Below are 13073 nucleotides of genomic sequence, written 5' to 3' on the forward strand. Positions count from 1 at the left end.
GGGGTTGGGAAAAGGGAAAGGAGGGAAAGGAGGCAAGCTGAGTCTCCCCTCGGATCCTAGAAACATGTGGCTGGTGATTGCCGCGGGTGTTTACTTCTGTTTGTCCTGTTTGCGTCTCCTGAATCTGGAGGCGGGTCAATCGATTATCACGTGAAAATGGGTCTCCTTGGTTACCTAAGCAGTTTTTTTGACTCAGGACTGAGGTCCGAAGCCTTATCGGTTTTCTTGTAGAAATAAATATACGACTAGGTGTGACTTGCCAGCATATTGCCAGTTTATACTATGCCTCACTCAGTACCTGTGCCCCCAACAGGCCTACAGGCCCTAATTCTTGTGAGAACATGGCGCCCCAAGACATGTGTCTGGAAAGAAAAGCTAACAAGCAAACAAGTGTGGCCCTGGTGTATCGCTAAATACATTCACTTCGAACCCCGAGGAATACCCCAAATGTCTTATCCCTGTGGCCAATCGGCCGATGCTTTGGTATGCCCTGGACTGGTCGAAAAGGATGGGCATTACCGGTAAGCGCACCTTCACTGTCGAGATAGCATGCGGGGCATTCCATGACGCCATCTGCTATATCGCAACGCATCGGATGGAGGGCTAACTTTCATAGATGTTACATTGGTCACTCCTCCATCTTCGCTCGCTCCCCTCCAGGCCGCGCTACGACAAAACCCGCACCTTACCTCGCTCTCCACACCGTCAGTTATCGCGCCGGCGGAACTTGAAATGACCACCGGCACAGCAGAGCTTCTTCGTCTTCCTGAGGTACAAGCCTGTATCAAATCCGATTTCCTCCTTCTGCCTTGTGATCTCGTTTGCGAACTGCCCGGGGAGTCTCTTCTTGAAGCCTGGATGGTGTCTGGCGGTGAAAAGAACCGCCGCAATGGACTCAGCATGTACTATCAAACCCAGGGCCGAGAGGAGAGTGTCAAGGGCGAAGCAACAGACTTTATTGCAGTTGCACCACTGGAACAAAATGAGGCTCCCGTCGTTTCCCACGCCGCACCTCGTTCATCACTCAGCAAACTCGTCCTCTCTATGCCCATGGACACATTGAAGGAAAAATTAGAAAACGACAAGGGCTTCCTTGTGCGCCACTCCCTGGTGGATGCGCATGCACAAGTGAAATTGCTGACCACCTACCGGGATGCGCACATCTACCTCCTTCCTTACTGGGTCAAGGATATGGCTCGGTTGAATGAACAATTCCAGTCCGTCAGTGAAGATCTGATCGGGTGGTGGGCTAAGTCTGAGTGGCAACAAGGCCTCAGCGATAAGCTGCAAATCAACAAAATCTTCCAGCAGAAGAGCCGCAGTCTAAGCCACAGCCACACACTAGGCGAGAGCGAGAGCCACGACGGCGAATCTCTCGACGGCGAATCGCTTGAGGAGGAGATTGATCTACAAAACATGAGCACCACCAAAGCCACCCCCGCCAAATTCAACACAGCCGCTTCCGAGACCCAATTCGCATCGCGTGTCACGACCCCAAGTTCGCAAACCGTCAAAAGCCCCAAGTCAAATCTGCCACCGATGCTCGCTTACGTGCAGAAAGACACCACGCCTTTCGTTAGGCGGGTGGATTCATCTGCCGTCCTTCTGTCCACCTCGCTCCGTCTTGCGAAGCTGGAGTCCATTGAAGAGGTTGGTCGGGTTGCTTCATCGGCATTCGCCCACACCTCGAAGGTGGCCAACACCGCCAGCATCGCACAACGCTGTACCGTTACAAGGGGCGACTGCCTGGTCGATAGTAACTCGACGGTCGAGGAGAAGTGTGTCATCAAAGAGACCATCATTGGTGCCAACTGCCACATTGCCAGCGGTGCCCGATTGACTCGCTGTTTGATCATGGACGGTGCCGTCGTTGGCGAACGCTGTCAATTGACGGGTACCATCGTTGGACGCCGCAGCAAGATCGGCCGTGAATCGGTGCTGAAGGACTGCGAGGTTCAAGATGGAAACGTCGTTCCTGACGATACGGATGCCAAGAACGAGAAGTTCATGGTCTTCGAGGGTCTTGACGATGAAGATGCTATGGATGCGTCGGAGGATGACCAGGACTATTGATCCAAGTTTGAAAGTATATTTATCCTGGCTAACACGTTTATGAGATAGGATCCATGACCTCACGGACATGAAAAAAATAGAATTTTATACCCCTGCGTCCATCAAGTTGTGAAACATCGGAACTTGCCTACCTAGTCTTTAGTTTCGGAAGGGAGAGTTATATGCCAAACGGGCCTGGTAATTCCTCACAAGTAGTATTCCGTACGGAGTTCCAAGTACAACTTCCAAGCCAATTCGACCAAGATAGACTGAACGATCCCTCAATCCTATAGTCCGTAGCTACCAGTGCAATCGAATGACCAATCTGCTCCACCCTGTGCTTCCCCGGACGCATGGCGGCGAACTAAAAGTTAGTGCTCCTGCCCACGCAAGCACTGATGCAAGTACGGGATCTCTTAGGACGTTAGCTTGGCAGTGGAGATGCGAGTGCATTAGCAGCTTGACCGGCGGACTAGTATCTGCTTTAGTCCATTGGCATATTGCAAGTCACTATACTCCGCACGAATGAAAAGCCCGGATGAACTTTTTCTACCAGTTCGATCAACCCATCCAACATCAGACCACAACATTCGGGATTTGGAACAACTTGATCCCGTGGAGTCTAGGAGGGCGGATACCGAAGAATCAAAAGGGATCATCGAAAGAAGTGACATCTCCGCATTTTCTTTTTTTTTTCCTGGGATGGCCCCTGATCAGCCACCAGACACCGTGCTTATGTCTAGCATTGAGCGTCGCACCGTTGGGATTAGGGGGGGTGCGTCTGAGACGGTCAATCCTCAATTAAGCATCCTATCGCACCCCCGTTTCATTTACCCCAGGGCTCTGTGCGCTGAAAATCGAATTCCTCCTGGGCAATCTAAAATGCACGCTAAATCCGTCCGGGAAAGGTCAGTGCCAGCCCCGTTAAGAGAACGGGGTGTCTCGGGGATTTTCTTTTTCTTTTTCTTTTTTCCATAAGAGAAGCAAGTGTAAGTGCTAGTTGGACGTTCCGAAGGCCATTCACTTCGATCAGGAATCCCATCGACCTGACTCCTGCTCAATTGGCTGCCGATCACGCGGGAACTCCGGTGGATCGACGAATTGGGTGGTTTGCAGCAAGTGGAGGCGCACGAAAGCGGGACAATTTTTGGCGTGGAGCTTTCGGATCCAAGATAAGAATGCCCTGGACTGGAACCAGACAGAAGTACTCCGTACTTCTGGAAACAAAGGGAGAGAGAAACAAAGAGGGGCAAATTCGTATTCTTCAAAGGACCCCCGAAGTGGCGCCGAGCAGGAAGCAGGACTCACGCATATGACAGGAACTCCCACGTCAAAAATGGACTTGAGGGCATCTTAGCGAGGACTTCGTCATTGTACATGACCCTTGGAAGTTAAACCACATAGGTACCTAGGTACTCCGTATGCCGTCCAAGGTGTCGCTTTCGATCGGAATAAATTAAGTCTGGATTCCCAATGGGGTTTGGGACTCGGCCATGAAATAACACGACAGGAGGGGATTCAGCCTCATCAGTGTGACCGTCGTCAAAGATGGAGATCCAACGATACATACGGTACGACAATTCGATTAGGTTCAGTGGAGGACCACCCTCAACCAGGGAACCAGCAACTTCCTTAAAGCTCGGTTACAGCTTGTTCTCTTTTTTCTTTTCCTTGAATCCCCTTGAGATGAGAGCGCAAAGCGTGCTATGTTACCTAGGTAATTGCCAAGGTACGGAATCCTCGGAGATAAATTGGTATACGTTTCCGGAAGCAGGTGAATGGATTATGCATTAAGTACGGAGTATGGAGTACATTAGTATAGTACCGTACATAGCAGAGTTCTGCCGAGTGCATGTGGATTCGTGGACCAGGATGGCGTCGTGACTTGACCGTGCAGTCGCAAATCGCGGGATGTCAGGGCCGATCAGATCCTACCTGAGTCAGGTTCAGATTGGGGGACATTCTGGACAGTCAGGTACCCGACATGGTACAAGAGACCAGAGTACAGGAACATCCACTACGTGTCGAGAGGACGGAGTGCTCCGTATTCCGTATTCCGTACTCCGTACAACGTGACAAGTTCCAGAAGATATCCAAGAAATCTAAAACCTCCCAAAAATATGCGAGGAATATGGAGACTGGTCAACGTTGAGTGGCTATGGCAATGTCTAAGAATATCAAGATGGAGCATTAAGGGGAAGACCCGCAGGTGTATGATTGGCACGTAACGGTGGTGTATGGTCGGGCCCCTTTTTATGAACGGCTTCAGGAGGTGTGGGAAAGCCTCGGATTTCAGATAAAATGAAAGACTGGAATCTCGGAGGGAGATTGAAGGGCCCGTTTAGAGCAGCGTAAATAGTAGAAGAAGTGTACGGCAGATGAAGCTCCAACTTCAGTTACGTACCATCGTGTTCCCTGCAGACGCATAATTCCCCTCAGGAGATTTCGGGTTTTTTTTTCTTTTTTTTTTTTTTTTTTTCCTTCTCAATTTCTCTTTGAATTGTCAATTTCACGGTGATTCCGGATCTCCCCCTAATCGCCTTCCCCGTCTCCTCCGTACAAGCGTGTTTACCGTGTCGTGATCTGCTCCGGAAACCCCTCCTATTTTCCCTTTTCCATCTCCCTCCTCTTCAGTGATCGCATTCACGTGTGCTGTCATTTGAAGGTCCTGGGGTTCTGACTTGTGGACTCTCTCTTTTCTCTCTTTTTTTCCTTCTTGTACATGGCTCTCCTATTCTAGAGGCGTCTATCCTGGAGATCTCTCCCTTCTTTCGTCTTACCTCCTTCGTTTCTTCCCACTCGCCTGGTTTCGAGTTTCATTCTTCTGGCATCGAGCGTGCTTTTTCTTTCTCTTTTTTTTAATCGTTGTACCACTATAGTTTATGTCCACGTTACTTAGAACAGGTATGGTTGCACCCCCTGGCTGACGCGGTCCCTGATCCCCCAACGTGCAAGGAAAAGGAAAAAAAAAGAAAAGCAAAGCACCGCCCCCTTTCCTGGCAAACTCCACCCTCCATACCCCATTGATGACGAGGAAGAATCTTATTTTGATGATGGATGACTGACAGCTCGCCTTGGACAACAGCATCCCGTTTCCTTCCTCGGATCCCTATTTGACGTGAACACACCTTGGGCTCGTATCCGATTGTTTTGCAAGCCTAGATCACGACCTCCCCAGACATTCGTGATTTCCATCCTTTTGACAATTTGCCCCGGAGAGAACAATATGGCTGCGTTGGTCCAAACGATTCCACAACAGAGTGGCACGGTACCTGTGCTTCAGACGCGCCCTTCATCCTCATCGGGCACCTTTTCCTCTCCACCCCAGAATCACGGCTCTCGTGTCCAGACTATGTCTTGGACAACGTTCAATGCTGGCAACTCTGGCAGCTATCGAGCGGGCCACCCGGTTGTGGCTCCCTACGGCTACAATCCGAACGTCGGCCATTCCAACGTCCAGAATCGCCAGTCGTGGACACCACACCTACGCCCCGAGAATCGCACCTTTTCCGCACCTACTACCCCACAGGTGCCGGTGAATCCGACATACACCGGTGCCAGCCCCCGATCCCCCCATCTTGCAGCTGGTTCTGTATCCAATTCTTCATCAAACTCTTCCTCCCGATCATATGTCTCCAAGGACGACAGCGCACTGCCTTCACGGCAACCGAGAAGCGACCAGCCGCTTCGTCCCCTATCCACGGCCAATCTCCCCTCCCCCTCTATTATGAACATCAATTCCCCGAAACCCTCCCCAAATCGGTATCGTCGTACGTCCCAACGAGCAGAAACCACCGCACCATCGCCCGCGGGGGCTTTGGCTCCAATCCCGACCGTGATTGTTGATGATTTAGGTGGCTCCCGACCGGTTCGATCGAACGCTCATAACCGGGTCTCCAGTGTGGATGATTCATCCCATGGTGAAAGGACACAGCCTGAGCGGTATCGACGACGAAGCCTCGGCAATATGGATGCGGCGGCATATCCAAACCTACAACTGGATTTCCCCACTTCCTCTCCTGCTCAATCGGGATCCTACGACTTCATCTCATTTGAGACCAATCCGAATCCCGTTTCGGCGCACTCTCACCGGGACAGCGTGGGAAGCGTTCAGTCAGCACACTCTTCGGCCTCATCGGTACGATCACTCCCCCTCGGACTCATAGAGATACCCCTCGGCTAACAATGTTGAACTCACAGGCACGAGAAGGAACACTACCTGACTCGAACCCTGTCACTGGCAAGACCGGCAAGCCCGAAGAAAAGCGCACGAGCAAACCCTCGCCATTATCCCAACCGGCATCGACGCAACCCGCAGCCCCTGAATCCAAGCCTCGAGCCGAACCCCAGAGCAAGCCCAAACCGCCCCAGCTGGATTCCCCCGCTGCCAAGCGTCTTACTGATTTGAAAAATGACCCACCGCGCCCGGGGAAATCGCGCTTGAGACGAGCTTTCTCTTTCGGCAGTGCCTCGGAGCTCCTGAAGACATCTGGACAGAGCAATGCTGCCAAGCGGGAAGCAATTGCCGCGGAACATGCCCGGCGTGAAGCCTTGAGGGAACAGCTGGGGCCAGAACAGGCTGCCATTGCCGAACAGCAGGAACGAAGCGGGCTGGGTGAAAGCATCTACTCCAACCAAGGCCACTTCTTCACCGGATCTAACGATAATCTGTCAGTATCATCGACGGCCTCCTCGGCATCGATGATGCTTCGCAAGATGGGTAAGGGCATGAAACGCTCTACTCGCTCACTGGTTGGCATGTTCCGTCCTAAATCAGTGGCGAGCATCAATTCCATTGAGGGTGCGGGTGTCGAGGCGTCAGCTCCACAGATCACTGTCGTGAATGTTGAGGCAGAACGGGAAAGCGTTGCTGTCAAACCCGAGCCTTCCGATCTCCCACGTGGTGCCACGGTTTTCCCCAAGGTCGACAATGCTGCGGATATCAGAAGATCCACTTCAATCCGAGAAAGAGCTGCATCGGAGAACTCCCAATCGCGTAAGAGCATTGTGGGAGGAGAACGGGAACGAGCGGAGATTCTCGCGGCGGTCCGGAAGGGCATTCTGAAGAGTATGTATCCCCATGCCACAAATCCTTTCATTCATGGCAACAAGTCACTGACCTTGTTAGAAACCCATCCGGAGCTTGGTATCTCATCGCCTGCAAATGCACTTGCCGGTGGTGACTCCCCTCACTCTAGTGCTCCCCCAACACCTGATGAGTCGTCACGATCTCCAGCTCACCAGAATGACTCGGTCAAGATTGCCGGTGAGGATTACTTCCTTTCGGCCGCAGGACGCTTTTCCTCCTCCGATGCGAAAAGTGCACCCCTTACCCCGTCAACTGTTGGTGGTAGAAATATCGTCTTCAGTCCTCGCATCCAGTTCCACGAAACCTGGCCCAGCGGCGAGTATGATCGGCGAGGAGAGATTGCGACTTGCAACCGTCTCACTCCCCTGCTCGCGCAGCAGATTCGTGAGGAGATTAACAATTTCAAAATGGTGAGTCGCTGCAACTCTCCCACACTTGGCTTGGGCCCCTACTAACAACGATATAGGAGATGGAGGTTCATGAGAATTCTAAGATCTACACACACTTCATTTAATTTTTGGGCGGGAGTATCTTGCATCGCTCAGTGATCTGAACCTGGCCAGCTGTGTCCAGGGCTCAATTCACCCAGCCTGCATTCTTGTCTAGACATGCATCAATTGCGGCGAAATAGGGTGTTTGATGATTTCTTTTTTCCTTTTCATCGCATGAACGGGGGATCTACTGTCCGACCGGTCTTAGTTGATTCACTGGATCAAGGTAGCCCTCTCTTCATGGCGATTTTGACCAATACAATCGTGCTTCTGGCGGTTATCCCCGCCAATTCAAAACTGGTGCGGCTATTATCGAAAATTCTTTGGTGGTCTCTAGACAGGCGCTGCTGGCGCCAGTCCACCAAAAAGCCTGGGATATTTCCCCTCTACCTTAGAGGATCTTGTCATGGGTGTCGATCTAATGAATGTTCCTCCTACCATCTAATCGGGGTGACGGTTCGAGTTCACTGCTTCTTGTTTGCTGCCTTTTGTTTCTAATCCTTCCCTTCTTCTTTTCTGCATCGTGCATCTGAGTCATTGTCATTGAGTACTGGAAGCGTGGGTTACTGGACTGTTCTTTCATTTTATTTCCATTTTCTCCTCTTCATCTTCCTCTTGTCCTTCTAGCACATTGTTTCGTCATGGTCATCACTAGGCCCTTTCATATCTATCACTCCCTAAGCTCCTCTGAATACAATGTCTGAGCCTTTTTTCCATCCTGCCTTGGTCTTTCAATTTGCATTGCTTGTATCTTTTGTGTGTTATATGAATGTGTTAAATGCATGATGTCTGCACATATTCAATACCTGTCATTACTCTATTCTGCTTTGGCTATTTGCTACCTACTTCTAACCAGGTGATATCGTAAGGTAATATTACCCGTAGAGGAAGCTACTTACGTATTGTCCAGCGCCACTAGTAGACCCAGTCTCTAAAAGAATGAGATGGCCGTTGCATTACTACCCGAGACTTGCTTATATGTGCCATATGGTGTCTAGGGCCTTTGATCAAGCCAAAGTGGAAGAAACCGCCTGTAGTGATAGTCCTTACATACAACGTAGAGTCAACCATTGCAATGTAAAAGATGCAATGATGAGATCGCCCTGGTAAATATAGGCAAGTCAACCGCCTATTAGATGATCAATGCCCTCTCTCTTTCAGAGGCTATCTGCAGACGGGGTGTTTGATAGTGCTGAAGGATATGAATTCCCTGATCCCAGAGATACGCATACTTCTTTCTTCTTTCCCCCTTCCATATATTCTCTATAAAACCAAAACTATCTTCCTGATTACTTCAGTAGCATCGCTATATACATACCTCTCTTCCTATTCACCTGCCACGCCCAAAATCCCCACACCGCTTGGTCCATCGCCCAAGATATCGGCGCCGGCTGCGGAATCATCTCCTCCATTGTCGCCCCCTGGCTTCAACAAAGTCCTCGTCCAGTATATACTATGTACACTCCTCAATGCTCATAGCGGAAACAGAGGCGGACGACGGCTGCTTCCATGATGCCGAAGCTACCACAGATACCCTTCGGACTGTCTGCTCTTTGTTATCCTGTGCTTTCTCATGGAGTGCACCTTTTTGGCATCTCTGAAGATGCTGACTTCTCGATGCACAACGAAATCATCGACCCCTACCACCACAAATAAGAAGGTGGTGGACAACCCCGTCCCCACTCGGGGTATTGGTGCTAGCATCCGGATAAACAAAGCAGAAAAAAAGAAAAGAAAAGACCGACGATCACGGAGGGACATGCGATATGAGGTACCGGGCACCGACGAAGCTAGCTCTTCAGCTCCATCCCCACATTTGCTATCCTGTTATGCATTCTACACATCGTTGTTAACGGTTCCTTCCACTTTACTCAACACCCTCCACGTCTATGGTATCTTGGGGGGGGGGGGGGTTCTCTTGGTTCATTCATGCGGGTTGCGTCTGGTGGATGTGTGTTTTCTTTGTCTTCGTCATCTCTTCTTTTTTGCGGTTTTCGGTCGAGTGGCTCCCTTCAAAGCTGCTTTATCTCCGCGAGAAGATACCTATGGAATTGAGTGGTTGTGCTAGAGATTATCTGGGAGGACTTTGGGGGCTGAGAAGATCGGCGTCTGATGGTAGAGCTTGAGGAGACGAGAGGATCAAAACCAGTGACATGTGGATGACTGTGTGTATAAGTAGGGAAGAAACTATCTCTGGAAATCCAATGTATGCAGCCTGTTTGTCTCAGCCCTGAGACTATAAAGATACTGGTTTATATACAGGATTCTGAGTCTGGAGGCATCAACGGATCTTCATATAAGCAATCGTAGAACCCTTTACATGGGCATCCAACCGGTATATATGACAATGCAGGATACACACATATGTAGTTTGGCTGTGATGTCTGTACTTTCTATCCATTGCTTGGCATTCCAGTTCTCTTCACCTATCTTCATCGCTTCGAGATGCCAGAAACGCACCCATGCTCCTGGACTGTTCGAATCCACCCCCACGCTGGCTGGAGGAATCCAAAGACCAGTCATAGCAACCCCCACGCGGGTGATCCTTTCTGCAATGCAACCTCCTGTTGCGGCATTCGCCCGTTCGAATGAGGATGTCCTCGGGCGCAGGTGTCCGTGAATCCGGGGTGATGGACATGATGGATGCCTCTTTGGTCTCGTCCAAGTTGACCCCCCGCATATCCACACCAATGGCTGCTTCTCCATCTCGCCTATCAACCGGGGTTTCTGCGGGGAAGACACGGCTTTATCCCGTCTAATGTGCCGTCTTGGAATCTCACCAAGCCTGGTTTTGGGATCGAAGTGGCATGTACCAGTCCAGTCTCGTGCTCGCAGTGCTCTCGGGCCACTGAGTATCAACGCCACATATTTCTTGTTCTGCAGAAGGGATTTACTTGTACGGAGTAAATGGGCTGTTAGATCCCACTTGCGCGTTTTTTTCTTGTTCTCGTCTCCCCTTCCATATATCCCTTGCTTGTTCGGGGTATCTTACTATCCACTTTGCCATATACTCACATCAGTACTCATATCTTCAGCTGGCTGGTTCGCCGTGTCATCCCAGCTCTCTCTTTGTCTTCTCATTTCTCCGATTGTTATACCCAAAGTCCCCACCAAGATGTCTCCGAGAAATGCAGACATCCAAGTGGAGGACGTTGACAAGTTCCGCACTGACAACGAAACAGTCGCCAACGCCGACAGACCAAATGCCCGGAAAGAAGCACCGGCCTATGTGGCCAACTTGACTCCCGAGGAACGTACAGAAGCTGAGAAAGCTCTTGTTCGCAAAATAGACATACGCCTCCTACCGATGATCATCATCATGTACATCCTCAACTACCTCGACCGAAACAACATCGCCTCAGCCCGACTAGCAGGCCTCGAAGAGGACCTAGGTCTGGAGGGCAACCAGTTCGCAACCTGCGTCAGCATCTTATTCGTCGGATACCTGTTGATGCAGATCCCATCCAATCTACTACTAAACAAATTCGGCAAACCAGCCCTCTACCTCCCCACCGCAATGATCCTGTGGGGAATTATTTCCACCGCGACAGCTGCCGCGAAAAACTACGCCGGTCTCGTCGTCATCCGCTTTTTCCTTGGTTTCGTCGAAGCCGCCTACTTCCCCGGCTGTCTGTATTTCCTGAGCGCCTGGTACACCCGCAAAGAGCTGGGTTTCCGCACAGCAGCGCTGTACTCGGGATCCTTACTCTCGGGCGCGTTCTCCGGTCTCATCGCCGCCGGCATCACCAGCAACATGGACAACGTGCTCGGCCTACGTGCCTGGCGATGGCTATTCATCATCGAAGGCGCCATCACCATCGCCATAGCCTTCATCGCCGTCTTCGTCCTCCCCAACTTCCCGCGCACCACAAGCTGGCTCTCCGAGGAAGAAAAACAACTAGCCGTCTGGCGGCTGGAAGAAGACATCGGCGAAGACGACTGGGTAGACAGCGAACAGCAAACCTTCTTCCACGGAGCCAAGCTCGCCTTCACCGATGTCAAAACCTGGATCCTGATGCTCATGATCCTCTGCATCGTTTCCTCCGCTTCAGTCACCAACTTCTTCCCAACCGTCGTCAAAACCCTCAACTACGGCGACATCGAAACCCTCTGTCTAACCGCCCCGCCCTATTGTCTCGCCGTGATAAGCGCCTTCGCCAACGCCTGGCACGCAGACCGCACAGGGGAACGATACTTCCACATCACCGCCCCGCTGTACATTTCCGTCGTGGCATTCATCATCGCCGCCACGACGACAGCCACCGCACCGCGCTATGTCGCAATGATGCTCATGGTGCCGTCTTTCTACGCCGGCTACGTCGTCGCCCTAGGCTGGATCTCGAATACCCTCCCCCGTCCGGCGGCGAAGCGTGCCGCTGCTCTGGCGGCGATTAACTGCGTCAGTAACGCCAGCAGTATCTACGCTAGCTATATGTATCCGGATTCCCATGCTCCAAGGTTTGGTATGTAGGTCTCGTTGCTGTGGGGGGTTTTCCAAACTGACGACTTTAGTGCCTGCGATGTCTGTGAACTGTGCCACGGCGTTTATCGCTATCGTTTCTGCTACGGTGCTTCGCTTTATGCTTGTGCGGCTTAATAAGAAGCTTGATCGGGGCGAGGAGGTGCTGGGCGCTGTCCCTGGTGAGGGGAGTCGGCGTGGTTTCCGCTTCCTGGTGTAGGATTTTATTACTTCTATTAGGATATATGGTAGGTAAAGAGATGGTAGAGAGAGCATAATATCATTGTAAGAAAATAAGCCCTAAAGAGATGCTGCAATATCTTGATGACTGGACAGGTAACTATGACTACCTTCCGCCTAGGGCAAGTCCTAGCCTAATACATACATGATATCCTGAGTAACTAGGCCCAGTTCCGCTGTACAGAGCCCTGTTACTCGGGTATACTTAAGGATACTTGTGCTAATGCTTGCGAGTTGAGGAGTACACGAACCCATTACAGAGAAAGGCATGTAAAGAAGTTCAACATCAAGATCTTGTATTATAATTCCCTAATCTAAACACAACCAAGAGCATCCCCATGACATCCTCCGAATCCACCTCCATTCCCACAGCTATCCCGGTGTCCAACGACGCAATCTTAGCCCTGAATCTGACTCTGGATCTGACTCACACCAGGATCCGAACCAACCGAATCCAAGCTACTCAAAAGGCCACGCAAGACCCCTTCAGCAATTTAGATCCAGTCGATTCGAGTTCCCAAGTACGAGTCAGATCCGGAGCCGGATCTAGGGCTAACACGGTGTGATTGAAACCAACGGGTCTAACCATAGAATGAGACGTGAGGCTACCAAAGCCACAGCTCAAAGCCACCAGCTCGAAAGCCTCTGGAAGAAAAAGATGAAGAGAGAAAGAAAGAAGAGCCCAAAAAATTCTCTTCTCTCCACTTTATACGCGAGGATCCACTAGCGCGGGCCGACACTG

At 51.0% G+C, this 13073-nt stretch overlaps 4 protein-coding genes across 4 annotated transcripts; 3 read left to right on the forward strand and 1 right to left on the reverse strand.

Moving 5' to 3' along the window:
* Positions 1-282: 282 nt before the first annotated feature.
* Positions 283-2073, forward strand: N7457_005163 (translation initiation factor eIF2B subunit gamma; the record flags this gene model as incomplete). The annotated part of the gene is made up of 3 exons (XM_057176208.1): positions 283-333; positions 392-521; positions 617-2073. The coding sequence occupies 3 exons, from the start codon at positions 283-285 to the stop codon at positions 2071-2073; spliced, it is 1638 nt and encodes a 545-aa protein (XP_057030510.1).
* A 3205-nt stretch (positions 2074-5278) lies between these two features.
* On the forward strand, positions 5279-7655 carry N7457_005164 (uncharacterized protein; the record flags this gene model as incomplete). Its single annotated transcript, XM_057176209.1, has 4 exons — positions 5279-6190; positions 6253-7120; positions 7181-7551; positions 7608-7655. 4 exons carry the CDS (start codon positions 5279-5281, stop codon positions 7653-7655), a joined length of 2199 nt encoding a protein of 732 aa, XP_057030511.1.
* A 2399-nt stretch (positions 7656-10054) lies between these two features.
* On the reverse strand, positions 10055-10270 carry N7457_005165 (uncharacterized protein; the record flags this gene model as incomplete). The annotated part of the gene is made up of 1 exon (XM_057176210.1): positions 10055-10270. One exon carries the CDS (start codon positions 10268-10270, stop codon positions 10055-10057), a length of 216 nt encoding a protein of 71 aa, XP_057030512.1.
* Positions 10271-10747: 477 nt separating this feature from the next.
* On the forward strand, positions 10748-12311 carry N7457_005166 (putative MFS transporter; the record flags this gene model as incomplete). Its single annotated transcript, XM_057176211.1, has 2 exons — positions 10748-12095; positions 12145-12311. 2 exons carry the CDS (start codon positions 10748-10750, stop codon positions 12309-12311), a joined length of 1515 nt encoding a protein of 504 aa, XP_057030513.1.
* Between the last annotated feature and the right edge of the window lie 762 nt (positions 12312-13073).

This window comes from Penicillium paradoxum, assembly GCF_028828445.1.
Source record: "Penicillium paradoxum strain IBT 22861 chromosome Unknown utg000005l_segment0_segment0, whole genome shotgun sequence".
Classification (NCBI taxonomy): Eukaryota; Fungi; Ascomycota; class Eurotiomycetes; order Eurotiales; family Aspergillaceae; genus Penicillium; species Penicillium paradoxum.